The sequence below is a fragment of the Nothobranchius furzeri genome, chromosome 6, assembly GCF_043380555.1.
Source record: "Nothobranchius furzeri strain GRZ-AD chromosome 6, NfurGRZ-RIMD1, whole genome shotgun sequence".
Classification (NCBI taxonomy): domain Eukaryota; kingdom Metazoa; phylum Chordata; class Actinopteri; order Cyprinodontiformes; family Nothobranchiidae; genus Nothobranchius; species Nothobranchius furzeri.
The window spans coordinates 76540603-76561786 of NC_091746.1; the positions used below are offsets into that span (position 1 = coordinate 76540603).

Below are 21184 nucleotides of genomic sequence, written 5' to 3' on the forward strand. Positions count from 1 at the left end.
AAAAATCTGAAAATTTCACGAAATCAATAAAACCAGGATTTTTAAATGGAGAAATTTCAGAACTCTGACAGAAAGTATGATTTCTCCCCCCCCCCCTTTTTTTTTTAGATTTTTTAATCACAACTTTTAATTTTTTTGTCATTTTAAACACATTAAAAAAATTCTTGTTTGTATTTAAAAAAAAATTTGTTTTCGTGAAGCACCTCTTGAGTTTTATCATGAGAGGCGCTATACAAAAGATCATTGTCTGTCTGTCCGTCTTTCCTTCCTTCTTTCCTTCCTTCCTTCTTTCCTTCTTTCCTTCCTTCCTTCCTTCCTTCCTTCCTTCCTTCCTTCCTTCTTTCTTTCTTTCTTTCTTTCTTTCTTTCTTTCCTTCCTTCCTTCTTTCCTTCCTTCTTTCCTTCTTTCTTTCTTTCTTTCTTTCTTTGAACCCGGGACATAAGTTGGCCCTCTTTAACTGAAATAAATGAACTTCCAGGATGATATTCTAATTTTTTGAGTTTCACCTGGAAAGAAATCACACCAAATAAACTCGGGGTCTTATAGGAGAGAGTGTAACATTAGTTATCAAGTCCAGATCATTTATTTTAAACCAAGACTTTAAAAGTCAGTATCTCTGAGCTGCAGCAAATTGGAACATTTGCATGGGACTTTCCTACATGTTTTGAATAATTCTTAATGTTTTTCCCATGAGCTGCAAATTGTACTAAAATATCTCAAAGTCATTGCAGGAATCTGGTTTTTATGACTCATAAAGTGGGAGGAAATGGAGACAACTTTGAGAATCAGCCAAAGTTACGGAGTTGTTTTTGATGGAAGACGAACAAAAACAACGAGAATCTGATTTTCTAGAAAGGAGAAAAATGCTGATTTGGGTAAACTGTGAACAAATGAAGCTACAAGTCAGACAACTTGGGACTAAATTGCATCAAAAACATTACGCAAATCTCACGCAGATTTTATTTTCAGTTACCCAGAGTAGACGGAACATGTGAGTAACATTCGTCTCACCTTATTACTTATAAGGTGAAAAAACTGAGAGAAACTGAAACAACCAGCTGTTGTTTTAAATCCCTGAAGCTTCAGTAGAAATAAAGCTAGATAAAAGTGCTGCTGAGAAGGCCGGATCATGGGCGATTTTATTATCTTCACAAGGAAAAAAATACCCATAAGTAAAAAATTTTATATCATAACAAAATATTAAAACATTTCAAGTGGCACGCTCATAATTTTAAGCATCCATAGGTGGACATTTTAGTTGATATTTTATTCTGCAGCGATTAAAAGCCAAATGTGCACGGCACAAAAAGCCCCGCTGTCATTTTAACACCGATGTTTGTGATCAGCAGAAACACAGAAGCCTGTTTATGCAGCTGTGTCACAGGATGGACATTAGTCAACATTTGGCCACTTTTCAGTAGCATTTGGTCTTGAACGCACCACCAGTCTTGATGCTTGAACGGCGTGTGCAAGCACGCTCAAGTTGAGGCCATCTTCCCATGAACACGGAAGCGGTAAACACACGTGTACTCGACGTGGCCCCAGTTACTGAGAACTCGCAACTCCACAAACCGATACACCACATCGCTCGCTTTCTGTGAGGAGGTAGAGAAAGAGCAGGAGCAGAGAAGGAAAGGAAAGCACAGAAGAGAGGAGGAGTTAACAAAAGCATCCTCGCCTCTTCCAGACAGATGCGGAAGCATTTTGTCTCATTATGGGTATAAAACCTGAATTTGTCTGGATGGACTCACAAGCAGCTCAAATGTCTGAGTCGGATCTCCGTTCTCATCGTAGGTGAACGACCCCAGCAGCGTTCCTTCTTCGGTGTCATTTTTCATTCCCTGAAAACAAAACAAAACAAGAATGTCAAAGGTGTTCAACGCTCATTTAATCAAAACATTTGCAGTGGTCTCTAGTAGGAATGCCTTGTAAGTCGGTCTTGAGGGGGGAAAAACACCACCAGTGACCCACATCACAGCTGAGCTTCAGGTGGCAGGTTTTGAAGTCTTACTTCCTGATATTTGGACATGTCGCCTCTGATTGGATAACAGCAACGTGACTCTGGTCTGTTTTCATTGACTTTTGATGTGCTAATACTAGTTTATCCGTTTAATTATAGATCCACTAGGATAAATACAATAAAGTTTATCTTTCACCAAATACAATATTTACTAAGACATCACAATATAACTATAGACACATTACTTGTCTGTGTGTGTGTGTGTGTGTGTGTGTGGGTGTGCGTGCACGTGCGTGTGTGTGTGTGTGTGTGTGTGTGTGTGTGTGTGTCTGTGTCTTTGTCTGCCTGCTCTGTCTTCTCGATCCCCAGTGAGTCGTGGAGGATGGCTGCTTATACTGAGCCAGGATCCTCTGGAGGTTTCTTCCTGTTAAAAGGGAGTTTTCATCTCCACTGTCGCTGCATGCTTGCTTAGTATGAGGATTGCTGTAAAGTCACTGACACTAGTCAGTGACTTGATGCAATTTGCTGGGTTCCTTATATAGGAAACATTATTTCTGATTGACTGAATGAACTGTGAATTGGAATGTTTACTATGTGAAGTGCCTTGAGACGACTCTTGTCGTGATTTGGCGCTATATAAATAAACTTGAATTGAATTGAATTGACTTGCAACGTTGATGTTTTATCTCCTCAAATAACACAAGCCTGGAGGAGTTCTGCTGTGTGGTGGTGTTGCTAATGCTAACAGTTAACTTAAACTAGCCCAGATGTTCTCTGCTGTTACCTGAACGCTAAACCAACAACAGCCGTCCCCGTAACGAGTCAAGATGAGAGAGTCCATAAATGTTCAGTGACGGTGTGATGTAGATTGTCATGGGTGATTCTGCAGATTGAGTGCTTTGCAGTCTTGTTTCTGGTTTTATTGTATTTCTGGTACTTCCTGTTTTATTTTGTGCATTCACTTCCTGTCTCATTACAGGCAGCTTCACAACATGAAGCTCCTCACTAATCTGCCTCATGTCTTGCACCTGGGTCCTGGCTTCTCCATTTAAGCGTCTTTGCAACAGTTTCCTTTGCCAGTTTGTCTTCTCCTGTTGTGTGATGTGAACCTGCTCTCAGAAACACTGGGTAAAAGTGTATTCAGTTAGATTTGGACTTTTCAGTTGTGTTGTACTCCAGGAATCCCTTCTGCTTATTAAAACTGTGTGAGCTCTGCATTTGAGTCCTCTTTGTGCTTTGATATAGATCAGTCAGGCTTTTCTAATCCTAGAGTTTCACCATCTATTATCAGAAGGTAATGCAGGAGATGGGTGTAGGAGACTATTTTCATGTTCAGCCTCCGTGAAAACGTCAGAGAGAATTAATATTATAAAAATGTTTGAAATCCACACCTTTAAGCTCCAAATGAACTCCAAAGAAGAGCCAGCTAAGAAATCACCAAAATGGCCAAAACTGACATTTAGCAAAAGTTTGGCCCAGAATTCTTCACAACATATTATTAAAGGAACACCAGCTTTTGTTGTTTTATTACATTCCCTCTTACATTTTTCCAACTTATTTATAGAGCACTAATAACAAATGGTGACGTGTACCAAAGTGCTGTGCAATAAAAACATGTAAAAAAATAAAATACAGTGGCAACAAGATTATAAATGTCACAGAAAAACCAACCACTTCTTTCAAAGGCCAGAGAAAAAAGGTGAGTGTTCAGGTGAGATTTAAACACAATAGCAGAGTCAGTCTGTTTTACATTTGTAGCTCGTTCCACAACCTGGGACCGATCACCGAAAAGGCTCCGCCTCCTCTGCTTTTGGGTTTGGTCTGGGGAACCACGGGTAGCCCACGTTCAGCAGATCGAAGAGACCACAGAGGCAAAGGTGAGTCAGCAACTCTGGCAGCTAAATAAGCAGGTACGGTGCACATTATGGTTTTGCTGCACAGCCTCACATCATAAACCAGTCTCCTCTCCAGAACCCCCATGGTTCCGACTCTGCCAAGTGTGGACCTCATGAGGTGCGTTACCAGCCTTGGGGTGAAATTGCATGAAGGTTTACAATGGTCCCGCAGATCAATGCGGCTGTGAGGTCGTGTTTCTTTCAACTTTGTTGTTTAGCTCGCCTGAAGCCGATTTTGAAAAGGTCGCACTTGGGAGTCCGTGATACATGCCTTTATCGCCTCCCACCTCGACTACGCTAACTCGCTATTAGTCGGGACTCCAGCTTTGGGCCTGAATCGTTTGCAGATAGTCCAGAACGCAGCAGCACGATTCTTAACAAACACAGGCAGACATAGACACATGACCCTGGTTTTGGCACGTCTTCATCACTTTTAGGGTCAAATTTAAGATCTTGCTTTTTGCTTACAAAGCTTTGAGCGGTCTGGAACCTGCATACGTGTCAGACCTACTCATGCCCTATGTGCCAGTCAGTCAGCTGACCGCCTGCTACTTTGCACTCCCACAATGCACTACAGGACAAGGGGAGCCTTCGTGTATGTAGCTACTACCCTCTGGAATGCACTGCTGCTCTCTATCCACCGGTCACCATTCAATGGTGTCTTCAAGTCACGACTGAAGGGGATTTTTTTACTTGTTGATTGTGTGTTTTGATCTGCTTTTACGGACTGTTTTATTATGTGTCTGTTTTTATGTTGGGCGGCGCTTTGTTTAGCTCCCAATCTGTTTTTTAAATGCGCCATATAAACAAAATTGGTATGGTAGGTCAGGAGCACTTACATAGACCTCAAAGTCTTTGGGAGCGGAGTCGATGCGGCCGGTGGGGGAGTTGTAGCGAGGCAGGTGGTCCAGAGTCACATGACTTATCCGGACGGGGTGTGACAGGGAGATGACGAGCGTGCCCTGGACGCCGTGGAACGCCCAACATTTTCCTGGAAGCAGGACCGGATGACCCTGGGAGAGAGGTGGCCGAGTTAATCCGAGATGACTTAGACCTTTTCCTGATGACGTAAACCAGAGAATGTACCTGGATGACGGTGCGTGGACTTTCAGAGGGATACCAGAGCGGGAAACCAAAAAGGGTCACACAAGCTGAACGGGTTCGATACGTCTCGGAACACCTGGTGCTGACAACACTGGCACCTACACACACATACACACATGTGAATTATCATGTCATACAGAACTATTATTGTAAACATTCAATTAAAAAGACGACATCTAACAGCAGCTAAAAGTTTTCATAACTAAACAAGCCGGTGGGAAAATAGATTAGAAAAGAAATTTGGATTTTTCCGTTTTTAAGAGGAAAACAAAACCAGATTTCAGGTTGAAGCAATAAATCAACCAAATTCTGACCTTGAGTCTCCAGAGCAAAGTCCGCCATTGTGTCTGCTATTGGGCGTCGGCACTCGGCGCAACTTCCTCTGTCGCCAAGCCCGATGGCGTCCTGCTCCTGAGTCAACGACCATCATGATGTCACCAGACAAAGCAGACACACACCCAACAACAGAACAACTGTTCTACACTCACAGCTCTAATGAAACACACCTTGATGCGGTCAGTGAACCACTTCTCCAGGGCCTGTTGGAGCTCTGGGGTGAGACGGTCCTGAACCAGGGCCGTGCTAGAGTCAGGACAGGGCAGTGGAGGAGGCATCAGCTGGATGGATGCAACCTCCTGAGACAGCTACGAGACAAAATAAACAGGAAATGTGCAGAAAACAAAAGATAAGATACGAAACATCCAGAGAAGAACCTCAAATCCGTCAGTTTAACGTTTCCACCCCGGCTCAGTCACCTTGGTGTTCTGAGCCTCCAGAGTTTGGATTTTGAGAGTGAGACTGGCAGCTGTGGAGCGGCTGTCCGTCTGATAATCTGCTATCTGCCGGCCCAGCCCAGAAACCTCCTGCTTCAGATGACGCTGAATGTCAGATTCCACCGCCTCCAGCTTGGCTCTCATAACCTGCAGGTCCAGCTCTTGTCTGCCTTTCATCTGAAAGAAAAACACATTTGAGTTTAATGGAATAAAGAATAAAAGAACCGTCAACTCTTAAGATGTAATTTCGCATCTCGGACACCAGGTGTAGCTGTAATCTAACCCCTGGTTTAGCTTAGCTTAGCTTCAAAATAAAACTGTCCCCCATGTCCTTTTCTCACTGACAGCCAGAACGAAGCAAACACAGACATGAGGATCATCTGACCTGAGAGAGAAGCTGTTCCTGCTTCAGCTGAAGCTCCATCTGCAACAAACACACGTTTATTTACTGCCAACACTCTGAAATACTTTAAATTTAGGATTATTTTGGGGAGATTTTTTTTATCATGGGGGTTTTCTCTTACCAGAAAATATTTCATCTTTTCTTCCACAGCTGCAGAAATAACAGCAGGATCCTGTTGGAAGAAACACTTTCCAATTACAGCCTCTTTGACCAAATCTTTATTATTACATTATGAGCAACCTGTTAGCAACCAGAGTGTGTGCTCAGCTACTGCCACACAACGGTTCATGATCTGTGAACATAACTGAATTAGAGCTTTGTCAGTAAGCTGCTGTAGATGCACGCCCAGTCATGGTTTCTCTGGGAGTTTTTGTTTAAATCCACTCAGTAGTTGTACACATGTCATTCTAATTATGATACATAGGAAACGTAAGTCGACAGTCGTGGAGTCCTACCACCACAGGTGCATGAGGGAGGTGGGATTGAGGAGGAAAGCTGGCGGAGAGGACAGGACTCTCTGGTTTCATCTGGGATGGAGTCTTTGTCATGCAGGAGATGAAATAGGTGAACAAAGGAAGGAGGAACCAAATGCCTGGATGACAAAGGAGGGACAACGCCTTCAGAAAAAGCACTAAGAACAAATATTTCCAAGATCAAAGGCCATGATAAATTCACCACAACAACAAAGGCCTTAGAGCTAGGGTGAGGAGCTCGGACATTCGGGAGGGACTCGGAGTAGAACCGCTGCTCCTCCGGATCGAAAGGAGCCAGTTGAGGTGGTTTGGGCATCTGGTCAGGATGCCTCCTGGACGCCTCCCCGGGGAGGTGTTTCGGGCATGTCCTGCCGGCAGAAGGCCCCCGGGTCGACCCAGGACACGTTGGAGAGGTTACATCTCCAATCTGGTCCGGGAACGCCTTGGGGTCCTGCCGGAGGAGCTGGTGGACAAGGCCGGGGAGAGGACGGTCTGGAGCTCCCTAGTTGGGATGCTGCCCCCGCGACCCGGACCCGGATAAGCGGAGGAAGACGAGACGAGACGAGACAACAACAAAGGACACAAACCAGTCCAGCTCGGAGTCAAACCTACTGCCTCCTTTCACTTCCTGGGGGAAACTCGAAGTACATAGATCAAGCGGAGAGCTCAGTGGGTGTGCACTACCTAACAGTTTTCACAGAGAAAGGATACGGAACACAAACAATCTGTTAAATGATGCTACCTACATAAAAGTACGATGATGATGAGGAGGAGAACGAGGCCACAAGCCTTCTTCGTCCGACTGCTGAGGGAGGTGTTGACTGCACAGAAGAGGAAGAATGTTCATGAGCAGGAGGTTTGATGAGCCAGAGCCAAATCACAACCGTGTGGGTATGTGGGAACAGTGTATAATGCTTATGAGTAAAGGGAAATGTTAGCGTAAGAGTTCTTACCTGTTGAAACATGTGCAGACGTGAACAACACACTGATAACATACCTGAAGATGTCAGGTGAAGAATCTTTGAATGAGCTACAGCAGCCATTAGAGTGGTGGAATCTTCCAAAACAACAACAACAACAACAACAACAAACTAACAGGTTATTATTCACAACCAGAATAAAGACACAAACATAAAACCAGAGCTGGTGCTCACCCGTCAGACGATTAAAGGCACTGCTGAGCCTGCTCCTGTAGCTGACACTGGGAGCCCCGCTGCCGATTCTGCTGGTGACTGGTAAAGGCTTCCCGTACGGGTCCTCAGACGACGAGTACCCCGAGCTGTCCACGCCACTTTGACTCTTCTCCTTGTGGTCGGCTCTGCAGTGTAAAGCTGGAGTATTGGAGCTGCAGAGGCCAGCACTGGGACTTCTCGCTGGGGTTACTGAGGAGCATCGTGTGGGCGTCTGACCGCGGGAGCATGACGGTGTCAGGGCCGGACGAGGGGTGACCACGGAGGGGCTGTAAGGTACTGTCCTCATGGTGGGCTGAGCGGGATTACTTAGTGGACTCACACCTGTGAGTGAGATTAGAGAACATTTAACCAGCAGTTTGACAGTCAACGCAAACGTAAAACTGTTGACTTCACATTTGCCATATCTGCTGGACGTAGGCTGGTGTCGGTACCGGACACCGGACCCTCGTGGGTTGGTGTGTCATTTCAGAACACTGACCGTTTATTTGGCCTTCTGCTTTTCATCATACCATGAGGACGGCCTGAATGACCGTAAGTGAAGGGCTGTGAAATTGGACAGTCTCACCTCGGTATATGACCCGTTGCCTAGCAACCACGACTAAGATAAACAGAAGATGAAACTAAACTTCGCAGCGTACGAGCTACCTCTGTCTGTAGCGAGAGGATATTTTCTACAGTTGGAGACATTGTCGACAGATCTGTCCTTTCAGCAGAAAACGTGGACATGTTAGTATTTCTATCAAAACCATGACGTCTGGTGAACCTGAACAAGGCTTAATGCTGCTCTTCAGGAAATCTACTTTCAGTTTTTCCTTAAGAAAGAAAATACTTTTATATTTAAATAAAGCAGCCTGTTCTTTCAGTTTCAGCATTGATGTTACAGTTCCTTATAGACCCTTTTACTGTTTGTAAACAATATGACGTCAGCGAGAATGCGCGCGCAGCTTGGCAACAGAGAATGACGTTGTGTCAGGCTTTATCAAGCTACGCTGCGGAGTTATCACCGGCAAATCTTGAATGTTATATTATTAAACTCACTTTAACGAATGGCAACAGACTCCCGGATCCCTGTGGCATTACGGAATGGGTGGAAGATGTAGGTGCGTGGCCAGATATCCAGTGGCCCGATATATATATACGTTTTTAGTGGAGAGGCCCAGTAAGTACACGCGTGAGAAGCTACGGGCATACAAATCGTTAGATGCATACAACTATGTTGTCTGTGGCCACGTACAGAAAGTAAAATATCACGACATAGACTCTGAGTTTTGCGTCTTGAAGGCAGAAGTCCTTCCTAGCCAAAGACAAGGACACAAGACTGCTATGTACGAGGCTTGGGTCATAGTAAACAAACCAGAGAACTACGTCTTCACAGTGTACGTAAACACAGAAGGCACAAAATCAGGACTCGAGGAGTCCATTGACACCTCGCCTGTAAATAAATAGACTGCTTAAAAGCAAACCAGCAAACGCAACTTACTTTATTTAATAGAACACACGTTAACCAGCTTTCTGGTGTAATCTTAGTACATAATTACCTTACCTGATATAAAATGGGCGCTACAAACTCGAGCATTTCGGATCGTGTTTTCAGTCCAGTTTTCATCAACCCTGTTGATGGCCTGCAGCCACAGACGCCTCCGATTCTGTTGAAATGGATGTGCTCCCTTCGGAATTCTGCAAAGTTTCAGCCCACTGCTTGAAGAGAAGCGATTCTGGCATCCATACACGCAACAACCCGACATTTTCATGTGCCCAGAACTTCAAAACAAAGGGTTTAAAACGCTGTTTTAGTATCGAGTGTGAATGAGGAAGCCTTCACTCTCGTTGCCAGGCTGCGCGCGCAACTTTTGATGACGTAGGTAGTAAAAGGGTCTGTAAGAAAATACTTGAAATACCAAAAATGAACCGAACTGTGACATAAGAATCAACCTGGATTTTAGGTGTACCGTTACGCCCTCGAGTGTTTACTAACAGTGGTTAGCTGTGGCAGATTTTTGAGTTGGGTTGTAAATCAGCTGTCGATGTACTTCCAATAATTATCTTAAGAGTTCTATTCAAATCTACAGAAAAAGATTAGGGCCACTGAAAATAAAGAAAAAATAATTCTGACTTTTTTCTCTGAATTCTGACTTTAATAATCTTGGAAAAAAGTCAGAATTCTGAGATTAAAATCAGAATTCTCACTATTTTCTCAGAATCCTGACTTTAATCTCATAATTCTGGCTTTAATAATCTTGAGAAAAAAATCTGAATTCTGAGATTAAAGTCAGAATTTTGAGAAAAAAGCCAGAATTATCTTTCTTTTCTTTCCTTTTCAGTGACTCTAATCCTCTTCCATACAAATCCATTCAGTAGCTCACCAGGCGACACATGTAAATAATAGAGTTTAAGGAGTGAATCTGAAGTCATGCACATTTTAAAATAAGAACCAATTCTAACAACAAAAATTTTAAATTATAATTTGAAAATTGTCATTCTTAGTATTATTGCAGGTCTTGATGCTACTACTTCATTATGTTTGGATGTTTTCAGACCTGCGGTAAGAGGGGACTCAGGGGTAGCAGATCGAGCATTGCTACTGGCTCTGCTGGAGCTGCTGGAACCAGCCTTCCGAGTTCTGGACTTCTTAAAAACCCTGAAAGAGAAAACAAGCAGTGGAGCAAAAGTACTCCGACTTGACTTAACCAGAACTCAAACTTTTGCACATGTTAAACCAACTCAGAGCGACTTACTTGACAGGGTTTTCTCTGTAGGATATGTTTGTCACACTGCTCGAGTCAGATTCTTCATCTGAGTGGTAGTAGCCACCAGACACGAGGCGAGAACTTCTGCGAGACATGACTGAAAGAGAGCAAAAAAAAACACATTTGTTTGTTGTTTTGTTTGTTGATGTTAGAGGTGGTCAGTCCAGTACAGAGTGTGTTTTGTTTCTGAGTACCTTCTATGGCAGCCATGAGAGGACATTCTCACAATTAAAATGTCATCATTATCTCCAAACAATGAGATTTCAACCTTGTGATAAAGAATCAGAAGGATGTGAACTAGAAACAGGTGCAACCAGGAATCAACCAAAGCTTGCTCAAAGACTATTGGTCAGTGCTAAAAAGTTTACAAAAAGAAATTCCAGCACCGGTACTGGTAGCACATTTATGAAGAGATATTAAATCATGGCACCCTGTCACGTTGTGGTTTACCACATTAAAGTAAAACTATTGTGTTTTTTATTTTTATTTTTGAACAAACTGCACAGAAACAGAATGTATCCGGCTCCAGTTGCATCTTATTTTAATTGTTGCCAAGTACAGAAAAACCAGAGTGCAGTTTAAGAGAAAACCTTCATGTGTTTGTGGTTTTCCGAAAAATCCTGAAAACAAAGAATTAGAGAGGGGGCGAGATGATTAGATGGCTTCAATCTGCAACTTCTGCTTTAAAATGTCGCCAAATCCTTTAAATTCTGTCACGGACGAAATAGTTTAAGTAAAAAGGGAAAACAAATAAATCATGAATAAAGGTTAAAGAGTAGTTTAGGGCTCATATGTATGCACATCCAAATCTGTGGTGAATTCATTAACAGTTGCCCTTAAACTAAGCCCCAAGCTCCCCCGCTGATCCCTGGGTGGGCTGCAGCTATAGCTGACCACTGCTCTGGGTGGGTTAACGGTCTGTGTGTCTGCTTAGTTGCACAGCTTCAAATGGGTTAAATGTCAAAGAGTTCTGCAATTCCCAAGCTTTTTGCCGGCACGTGAAATGGCTTTAAGATTAAATGCATGCTGGGAAATAAAGACTCTTAAAAAAGGGACGCTAGATATGAGCACAACTTCATTTAATGGAAGTACAGATGCATTAGGAAACAAATACCGTGGTGTGAAAAACTATTTGCCCCCTTCCTGATTTCTTATTCTTTTGCATGTTTGTCACACAAAATGTTTCTGATCATCAAACACATTTAACCGTTAGTCAAAGATAACACAAGTAAACACAAAATGCAGTTTTCAAATGATGGTTTTTATTATTTAGGGAGAGAACAAAATCCAAACCTACATTGCCCTGTGTGAAAAATTAATTGTTAAAAAATAACCCAACTGTGGTGTTTCACACCTGAGTTCAATTTCTGTAGCCACCCCCAAGCCTGATTACTGCCACACCTGTTTCAATCAAGAAATCACTTAAATATGAGCTGCCTGACACAGAGAAGTAGACCAAAAGCACCTCAAAAGCTAGACATCATGCCAAGATGCAAATAAATTCAAGAACAAATGAGAACAAAAGTAATTGAGATCTATCAGTCTGGTAAAGGTTATAAAGCCATTTCTAAAGCTTTGGGACTCCAGCGAACCACAGTGAGAGCCATTATCCACAAATGGCAACAACATGGAACAGTGGTGAACCTTCCCAGGAGTGGGCGGCTGACCAAATTTACCCCAAGAGCGCAGAGACAACTCATCCGAGAGGTCACAAAAGACCCCAGGACAACTTCTAAAGAACTGCAGGCCTCACTTGCCTCAATTAAGGTCAGTGTTCACAACTCCACCATAGGAAAGAGACTGGGCAAAAATGGCCTGCATGGCAGATTTCCAAGACGCAAACCACTGTTGAGCAAAAAGAACATTAGGGCTCGTCTCAATTTTGCTAAGAAACATCTCAATGATTGCCAAGACTTTTGGGAAAATACCTTGTGGACTGATGAGACAAAAGTTGAACTTTTTGGAAGGCAAATGTCCCGTTACATCTGGCGTAGAAGTAACACAGCATTTCAGACAACGAACATCATACCAACAGTAAAATGTGGTGGTGGTAGTGTGATGGTCTGGGGTTGTTTTGCTGCTTCAGGACCTGGAAGGTTTGCTGTGATAAATGGAACCATGAATTCTACTGTCTACCAAAACATCCTGAAGGAGAATGTCCGGCCATCTGTTCGTCAACTAAAGCTGAAGCCGTCTTGGGTGCTGCAGCAGGACAATGACCCAAAACACACCAGCAAATCCACCTCTGAATGGCTGAAGAACAACAAAATGAAGACTTTGGAGTGGCCTAGTCAAAGTCCTGACCTGCATCCATTTGAGATGACCTTAAAAAGGCGGTTCATGCTAGAAAACCCTCAAATAAAGCTGAATTACAATAATTCTGCAAGGATGAGTGGGCCAAAATTCCTCCAGAGCGCTGTAAAAGACTCGTAGCAAGTTATCGCAAACGCTTGATTGCAGTTATTGCTGCTAAGGGAGGCCCAACCAGTTATTGGGTTCAGGGGGCAATTACTTTTTCACACAGGGCAATGTAGGTTTGGATTTTGTTTTCTCCCTAAATAATAAAAACCATCATTTCAAAACTGCATTTTGTGTTTACTTGTGTTATCTTTGACTAATGGTTAAATGTGTTTGATGATCAGAAACATTTTGTGTGACAAACATGCAAACGGATAAGAAATCAGGAAGGGGGCAAATAGTTTTTCACACCACTGTATGTCGGCTGTCATCTCAACTAAACAGTTAAAGGTCAATCTGTAGCACATAAGTATCATCAGCAGTATCTAGAACTACGAGCTCTAGACTAGAGCACCAATCCAGCTCCTGGTGCAATCTACTGTCATCTCCCGCCTCGATTACTGCAACGCCCTTCTAACTGGTCTTCCAGGCTGTACTGTGAGACCTCTTCAAATGGTCCAGAACGCAGCGGCGCGTCTGGTCTTCAATCAGCCAAAAAGAGCACACGTCACCCCTCTGTTCATCGAGCTCCACTGGCTACCGCTAGCAGCACGCATCAAATTCAAATTGCTAACACTAGCATACAAAGTCCGAGATGGTATGGCTCCCATCTACCTGAATCCTCTTGCAAAGGCTTACGTCTCGGCCCGGCCGCTCCGGTCATCACAGGATGGTCGGCTAGCAGTGCCTACACCACGCTCAGGACAATCCAGACTCTTCTCGTGCATCGTTCCACAAATGTGGAATGACCTACCAAGCACTACTAGAACAGGGGCTTCCTTTTCGATTTTCAAGAAACTCCTGAAGACCCTGCTCTTCAGAGAGCATCTTCTAAACTAGCACCCTCCCTGCACCCGCCCCCCTCTCTACTGTCCACTCCTTGTTCCCTCCTCTCCAGAATTCATCATGCTGCCTCACTGCCACCTACAATTGACTGGAAATTGTTTGTTGTTATTATTGTTAGCCTCAAGAGCAACATGCCGATTATCACTTGTAAGTCGCTTTGGACAAAAGCGTCTGCTAAATACATAAACAATCTAGAGCAGTAGTGGCACTATTAAAGACAATTACCCAAACACCGTAACAACTGTGAACTTTCTGCTAGTTAAATATGTAGCAGATGCGTTTGTAGTTAATCTTAGTCTCCTGTAATCCAACTAATACGTCTTGCAGCTCAAACACTCGCTGAGATTACACAGCATGAATTAAAATTAGACCCACAACATGAAAGCACACGGAAAACTAACAATACAACATACACATGCTTAAAGAAAAGACAACTGATTGAGATGCTATCAGAGTAAACAAACATAAATAATACATTTCAAGTACCTGAACAGACCCAGCATGTTTAAAGCTAGGAGAAATCATTACAGATGGTCTGACTCAGAAGAGAGCGAGCGGATTTCTTTTGTGATCATGTTTGTTGCAAATTCTCTGACAAGTTTAACGTTCAGCAACTCAGCCGCTCACAGATTACGTAACTCTGAAATCTCATTGGTCATGGATGTGCGCTTACACTTCAGTTAAGTAGCGTAAACAGCTTAGCTATGCTGAGACAACTGTCAAGCTAGTGTAACAGTGAAAATATAAAAAACAGACTCAGTCTCAGTGTTTCTGTAGTAAGATCTTTATTCTCGCCATTCAGAAACTACATTTTATTCTTATTCCAAAAGGAGGAATGAGTTTTGACTCACCGGGCTCTAAATGAACCCCACTTCCGGTATATTTTTATTAATAAAAACAGCTGAGAAGCTCCAGAGCTGCAACAAAACAAGTTAACACTCAGGGGAGAGCTTAAGTCTCACGCACCACATTCCTGCGTTTCCCTTTATGTCAAATCTAGAGACATACCTGTCCAAATGTCCAAGCTGGGTTCAGCAAAACTTAAGCAAAGTTTCCAAACAATCTGACAACTAAGGTACCCAAACACTGACACATGATAATCGATCTACTCCAATGGACGTCACACAGTAGTCATCGTCTCTACTGTCAAACAATTCTCCAATTTTAGATCATTTTAATAAAATCATTACAGTATCTGAAGTCTTACCGTGCTCAGAGCTAAGATGTCATTCTTTTGGCACGAGTCAGCAGCAGCGTAACCACCATGCCGAGTGAAAAAGAGCGGCAGATGATGACAGAAAGGGAAGCGGTGGCAGTCTCAACCCAACAGACAGGAAGTTTGTGGGACAGCACACACACGCACACAGAAACATGCCCTCCCACATGACTTATTTGAATAAATTAGCATCTAAAGGTAGACCTGCCCGTGCAGAGATGCTCAACTCAGACGGTTTTCTAATAACTGAGCTCAGTGGGACTACAAAAACAAGTTTGTTTTTTAACTGACCAACCCTAATAATCTAGGTTGATCTGGGCAGGGGGACGGATAATTATGCATCACAATGTCTGATGCTTTGGTTGCTGGAGGAAGGAGTGATGCCTTCACTGTTTACAGTAACTAACAAAACAACATCATAATAAAACGGGTGCATTTAGTAGCTCTACACGGAATTAGCGATAGGCTGCTATGGGTTTTCCTATTGTTGATACAGATGCTGGTATGTAGAGGTCATGGACAGCTATTTTTTCATTCTTTTTGTTTCTGTGAAGAACCTCGTGATTTTTATCGGGAGAGGTGCTATAAAAATAATTTTCTTTCTTTCTTTCTTTCTTTCTTTCTTTCTTTCTTTCTTTCTTTCTTTCTGATGGCTGATATACGGTGCTGATTTTTTTGTGTTGATTTTCATGACTGATATCGAGAAGATTTTCTGCCTTCTTTGCATGCAAAAATGTTGCACTAATGACAAGTGGATGCACAACATTTCTTAACCGAATACGTTGTTGAACACTTAACCAACTTTGAACCTCTAGATCTCTGGGGCTCGTATCTCCTCTATCTTTGGGGGCAGGTCTGTGGCCCCACACACTCACTATTACACACTTCTATAGAGAAACCTTACATACAGCAGGTGTATGCACACATATGCTTATTTGGTGCTCTCACAAGTATGGGCTTCAATGTTTTTGACAAATAACCTAAGTCTGTGGTTGGCACTAAATGCACCATGAATTATTACAGTGTGCTTTCCAGCATACATTGCTACGGTTTTATATCATCACGTCGTTGGTGCAGTGATATTTGATTCTGTTGTATTTTTGTGTGTGTCCCATTGTTTTCTCTCTTTTTCAGCAGATTTTTGTACATCCTTTATTGTTTATTTTTGTGAACTCCCCCAGCGGTATCAAGGCAGCAGGGAGAGGGGCTTAAAGGTGCAATACATTTTTCCACCACTAGGTGGTGAAAAAGTCCAGATTTCTGCTTTAAATAAAAAAATGGCAAACATAAAGAAATCTCAGCTGACAATAATGTTTTACAGCATTTATTAACTCATTTACTGCCATTGACGACTAAAGTCATCATCAGAATTTTTTTACTGGGCAGGTGTCGGAACAAGCCCCTGCACAGTGAGAACAAACATCACAGCTCTAATGCTGATCTTTATTCGCGTACGTCACATGTCACGTGATCAGGAAGCAGAAAATCCCATATTAGGAGATTGTTTTTGACCGCTGTTGTGAAAAACGAGAGGCGCGAACTGGAAAAGCTTCTGACGATCACAATTCGACTACGGATTATGAAAGAACAGATAAAGCTCGAAACATGCTGATTCTTCCTGATGTAAGAAATGAGTCTACCCTTTGTTTTGGTAGTTTTGGCGTTGACATCATCATAGAGCGCAACGTTCTGTGACTCTTAAAAAAAACAGTAAAAACACTCAAAAAAACGCTGACAGAGAGAGTTCTTTCTGATCAGGAAACAGCCGGCAATTCATGAGTTAAGGAGATGTTTTACAGGAACATAAATGACATTTATTTATTTTTAATTTATTTCTCTCATGTCCTATCTGGCTGTGAAGCAAACAGAATTAATGTCTGAATGCAGGGAACAAGCCTTACAGATTTACTCTCAGGTGGAGCATCAAAGCGTCTGCTTTTAATGTCACGCCTGATACTTAAAACTTTATTGTTATTGTTATTTGAATGCTTGCAATTCCGAACGGACACGGAGACAGAGGTGAAAGAGAAAGGAAGAGACAAAAGAAGGGGGTCCACAAAAATAAACAATCAATGATGAACAAGAGTCTGCTTCTAGACCTGCAGAAGTAGAAAAAAAGAAAAACAACACACAACAATACAACAGGAGCAAACAATCGCTGCGTCAACCTGGTGAGGAAAATCAACATTGGTTTACTGAACAATCACACGATAATAACTCACAGTGCATTTAGTGCCAGCCACAGCCTTAAGACATGTGTTGAACGTGTCCAAGTTCATACTTATGAGAGCACCATGTGAGCACCTGTGTGTAAACACGTGCTTGTATATGTAAGGTTTATCTATTGGAGCGTCCAATGGAGTGTGAGGGACCACAATCTGCCCCCAAAGATGTGTAGGAGATGGACGAAGCTCCAAGTCTCAGATATCCAGGAGCTGCCCCAGAGCGCAGGGACCCCAGGGAGACTGCAATAAATTTAAATAAAATACTATAGCAGTACTGAGCTGTCTACAGATGTGCTTGATTTGAAACTGGCTCAACTACTGAGGCATATTGGCCGATACAAAAAAAAGGTAAATATCAGCACACTATGTATCAGTCAATCCCTACATGGAAAATTTAACTTTCCAAAAGACTTTCAAAAACCATAAACAACAAAAGAGTCAACATGTTCCTTTCCCTAATAAGACGTTCCACCAGGCTTCATACAAGCCGTATGCAAGGCCAATATGCACTTTCAACATAGGAGTAACAAGCTAAGTCAGTAGTATTGAGGGTAGCTAAGTAGCTGTATTTGAATCAAGCACACTATTAAAAATCTGCATAGGTGGTTTGATAAGCACAAAGTAAACAGAAATGTCAAATATTTGGACTCCACGGCAACAAAAGTTTCAGATAACAAACGTCTCTCTGAGACTAGTTCAGCACTTCCTTTTTCATATTGCAGTCAGAGACGTTATCTATGGGTGCAGAGAAGGAAATATTCCTTCAAACTATAAGAAACATCCCAATGCAGCTCTGCTCAGCACATTGGTCCAATAGCAACCCCCCCTCCTCCATTTCCAACCGCCACAAAGCCTTTCCTACTGATTTAGCATCTCACATGACTAAAATGCACTTACATAAACAAAAATGTGGAAGAGGTATTTGCTGCTAAAAATGTGGGATCTTTTTCTACTCCTAGATCCTCATAATTCTCCAAACGCTATGGCATACAGGGTGATGACAGGAAGATGGAAACATCACAAAAGATCAGAGGAATGGTGATTGCGGCCAGAGGGATCATGACAAAAGCTGCTGATCATGTGGAGCAGCTAGAGAGGAGCACGAACATCTTAGGTACTAAAACTGCTCTCACTAGAACTGAAATAGCAGAAAATACCCAACAAGAAAACCAAGAGTCTGCTGAACAAACACCAGCTGCTCCAGGCAGACCACAGCAAGGTTTGCTAATTATCCTATGTGACGTTCAGGGAGTGATGCATCTGAGAAATCCACAAATACTGGAAATATAGTAGCATTAAAACAAAAGCCTATATATCTGATACACACAAACACATATCTATTTAAGTCACTGGTAGAAATTTGTCGGCACATAAATGTAATGAGCAGATGCGGCACATTTGTTAAACAGCACTTGCTTAGAACTGGGCAGGGTGGGGCGTTGTTGCTGGCCCACTCACTGATCCTGACCGCTGACGCTGGCAAATCCAAGACAAAGAGAAGACGGCACGGGAGCACAAGATGAAAAGGGCAAAAAAAGAGAGCAGGGCAAAGCCAGTGGGGACAAAAGTACTGGGCAAGTGGAGAGAAAAGGAGAGGAAACACAAGAACAGTCCGATGTTGATAAAAGACTGAAACTATTTAGTGTAAAAATTTGAGGGTGAGGTAAAATACGGCATATCCTTACCAGCCAGAGCAGCTGTGAGCCCATTTAAGCTGCTCAGTTAGTATAAAATACATAAAAAGAGGATAATTATCCATAGTAGTGGAGGGTAGAAGAGAGAGAGTCAGTATTCATTGGGAAGGAGCAGGAATGTGGAGATCTGGTCTAAATCAAACCAAAAATGGTTGGTAAATGTTTAAATTTGTGACCTAAAACTGGGACAGTGCCAGTAAACTATGACTCACACGCACAGAGAGAATGAATCACAAGTATGCTGCCTTCAAACTGTTACCCCGAGCTATTTGTGCAAGGAAAGAATGAAATACTAAGTAGTGTTATTTAGTAGCTAATAAGGTCTGTTTATACCACTGCAAACCAGATGTTTTTGTTATATTTTCTTTTCGTCTGTTTGCCTTGATTAGATTTTCCTTTGATAGTGTTTTGTTGCCATGGCTACAGAAGAATCTGGATTTTTAAATGGGCAAAAGTAGAACTAGTTCATTCAAATACTTTACAATCATCAAGAGCTGTAAAAATAATAGCTGAAATAAAAAAAACGGTACTACTAACTTCAGGCCTGCCAATGAGCTTTATGTCAGCTTCCTATATGAATAAATTCAATATCTGCAGCATTTCAAGCCTTAACATCATGCCACCAAGCCAAAGATTGAGGGACTTACTAAAGCAGCAATCCAGAGTTTTTCTCCTTTTTGGAATTATATATAATACAAAATAAACAACATAAACAACATAAACAGAGAATGGTTATTGTAAACAATGGTTTAGCTCTGTTGCATGGCTAGGGAGAGGGGCTGAAGGTGCAGTACATGTTTCCGCCTCTAGGTGGCATGCTCTGAAAAAAACTGCAGAATTTCTGCTTTAAAATGAAGAAGATAAACAATATGTATCTGTTAAAAGACATTTTGCTGCAAAATAATTTTCATTCCAATAAACACACTGAATTACAATGCCTTCAGATTCGTTGTTTTGATTAATCCTCCTGAAGTTTGGAACCATTTGTTATTGAGAACTCTTTGATCACATTGAATTTGTATGTCTAGAGTTATACAGTTTTGTAATATGTTTTAAAACTTTTAATATAATTTCTTTATTTTGTTTTGTCGGTTTATTTTAATCCGCTTCTTTTACCTTCCTTTTCTCTGTGACCTTTGTAAAAATTCTGCTATTTGTCCGTGAATGAATAGGCCTCCAAACAATAGTTAGGTCAATAATTCCACTACAAACTCAAAAAAATAAAAATAAAAATAAAATAAAAGACGTCTTTTTTATTTTGAAGAATTGCGTTTTACTTTGAACATAGACGTTGTAGATTAACATTATAAAGTAAAAACTTTGTAATTAAGTGTCATGTAATTAAAATGTATTTAATATTCATGTGTGCCAGTATTTCTAAGTGTGATAGCCTAAACCTTACTGAACTGAGTTCATCCGTCTTTTTCCACATTTACCTTTCAAAACAACAGCTAGCTCACGTGTTTATTGACGAGTAGCAACATGGTGTTTTATTAAGTTACAAAAGCTTAATACTAATAAGCCCAAATAGTGGTCCATCAAGGAGGTAGCTCAACCCACAAAAGCAACACAAAGAAGAAGACGCCTAAAAAGTACAATAAACTTATATTACCACCCATAATCCGTTTTCTTACTAAAGTTGAACTTGTTTACTCGGCGCCCATAACTTACCTATTTACGTTGTGAGGTCTGGCGCAGATAAACAACAACAGTACGCTAACAGCCAATCTGTCGGGTCAGGAAACGATATAATCCTCCTCTTCTCTGTAACACAGCCCAGCTGCGTTGAAAGCATCGCATGTACGCAGAAATGAGCAAAACAAAATCCAAAATGTGCAACTTAATTTTGGCTGATTTTCCATAAGCTGGGTATTATTATGAACTTCTTAACCGCAGCAGCGTCAGAGACCGGCTGTCGCTCGTTGTGTCAACTCGGAGACTTTTCGCCGCTACAGACGTTGACAGCACTCAAGCTAACAGGGGGAGACAAGGAGACTTCCGGAAAAATTTACAAAATAAAGGCATTCATAATTTTCCACTAACGAGCAACAACAACAATAACAATAGTAATAATACTAATGTCTTTTTGGTGGCACTATCATTGTACTGCAAATGGTAGTCTGTAGAAAGGGAAGCAAAATGTGTTATTTATTACTTATTCATGCACTAAACACATACTATATTGTAAATATATAATA

At 41.9% G+C, this 21184-nt stretch overlaps 1 protein-coding gene across 2 annotated transcripts; it reads right to left on the minus strand.

Annotated features, from left to right (window-relative positions):
- Positions 1-701: 701 nt before the first annotated feature.
- Positions 702-20869, minus strand: sun2 (Sad1 and UNC84 domain containing 2). Of its 2 annotated transcripts, none has more exons than XM_015943554.3 (16): positions 20658-20869; positions 10537-10645; positions 10339-10439; positions 7763-8122; positions 7606-7665; positions 7355-7429; positions 6591-6727; positions 6257-6307; positions 6118-6156; positions 5715-5909; positions 5466-5603; positions 5274-5370; positions 4942-5057; positions 4695-4868; positions 1752-1841; positions 702-1595 (listed from the first exon to the last, which is right to left on the minus strand). In XM_015943554.3, exons 2-16 carry the CDS (start codon positions 10641-10643, stop codon positions 1479-1481), a joined length of 1857 nt encoding a protein of 618 aa, XP_015799040.3. In that variant the 5' UTR covers positions 10644-10645; positions 20658-20869; the 3' UTR covers positions 702-1478. The 2 variants fall into 2 exon arrangements, with proteins under 2 accessions (XP_015799040.3, XP_015799041.3); XM_015943555.3 differs by lacking the exon at positions 20658-20869 and adding an exon at positions 15059-15174.
- Positions 20870-21184: the final 315 nt, after the last annotated feature.

What these genes read in the sequence shown, in the direction of transcription:
- sun2 (XM_015943554.3), bottom strand. Translation starts at nt 10,643, where the DNA reads ATGTCTCGCAGAAGTTCTCGCCTCGTGTCTGGTGGCTACTACCACTCA. An exon ending in TGAGTCCCCTCTTACCGCAG is followed by an intron (nt 8,123 to 10,338) that starts GTCTGAAAACAT and finishes TCTCACTCACAG; the next exon opens with GTGTGAGTCCACTAAGTAAT. An exon ending in CCAAAGACTTTGAGGTCTAT is followed by an intron (nt 1,842 to 4,694) that starts GTAAGTGCTCCT and finishes TTTTGTTTTCAG; the next exon opens with GGAATGAAAAATGACACCGA.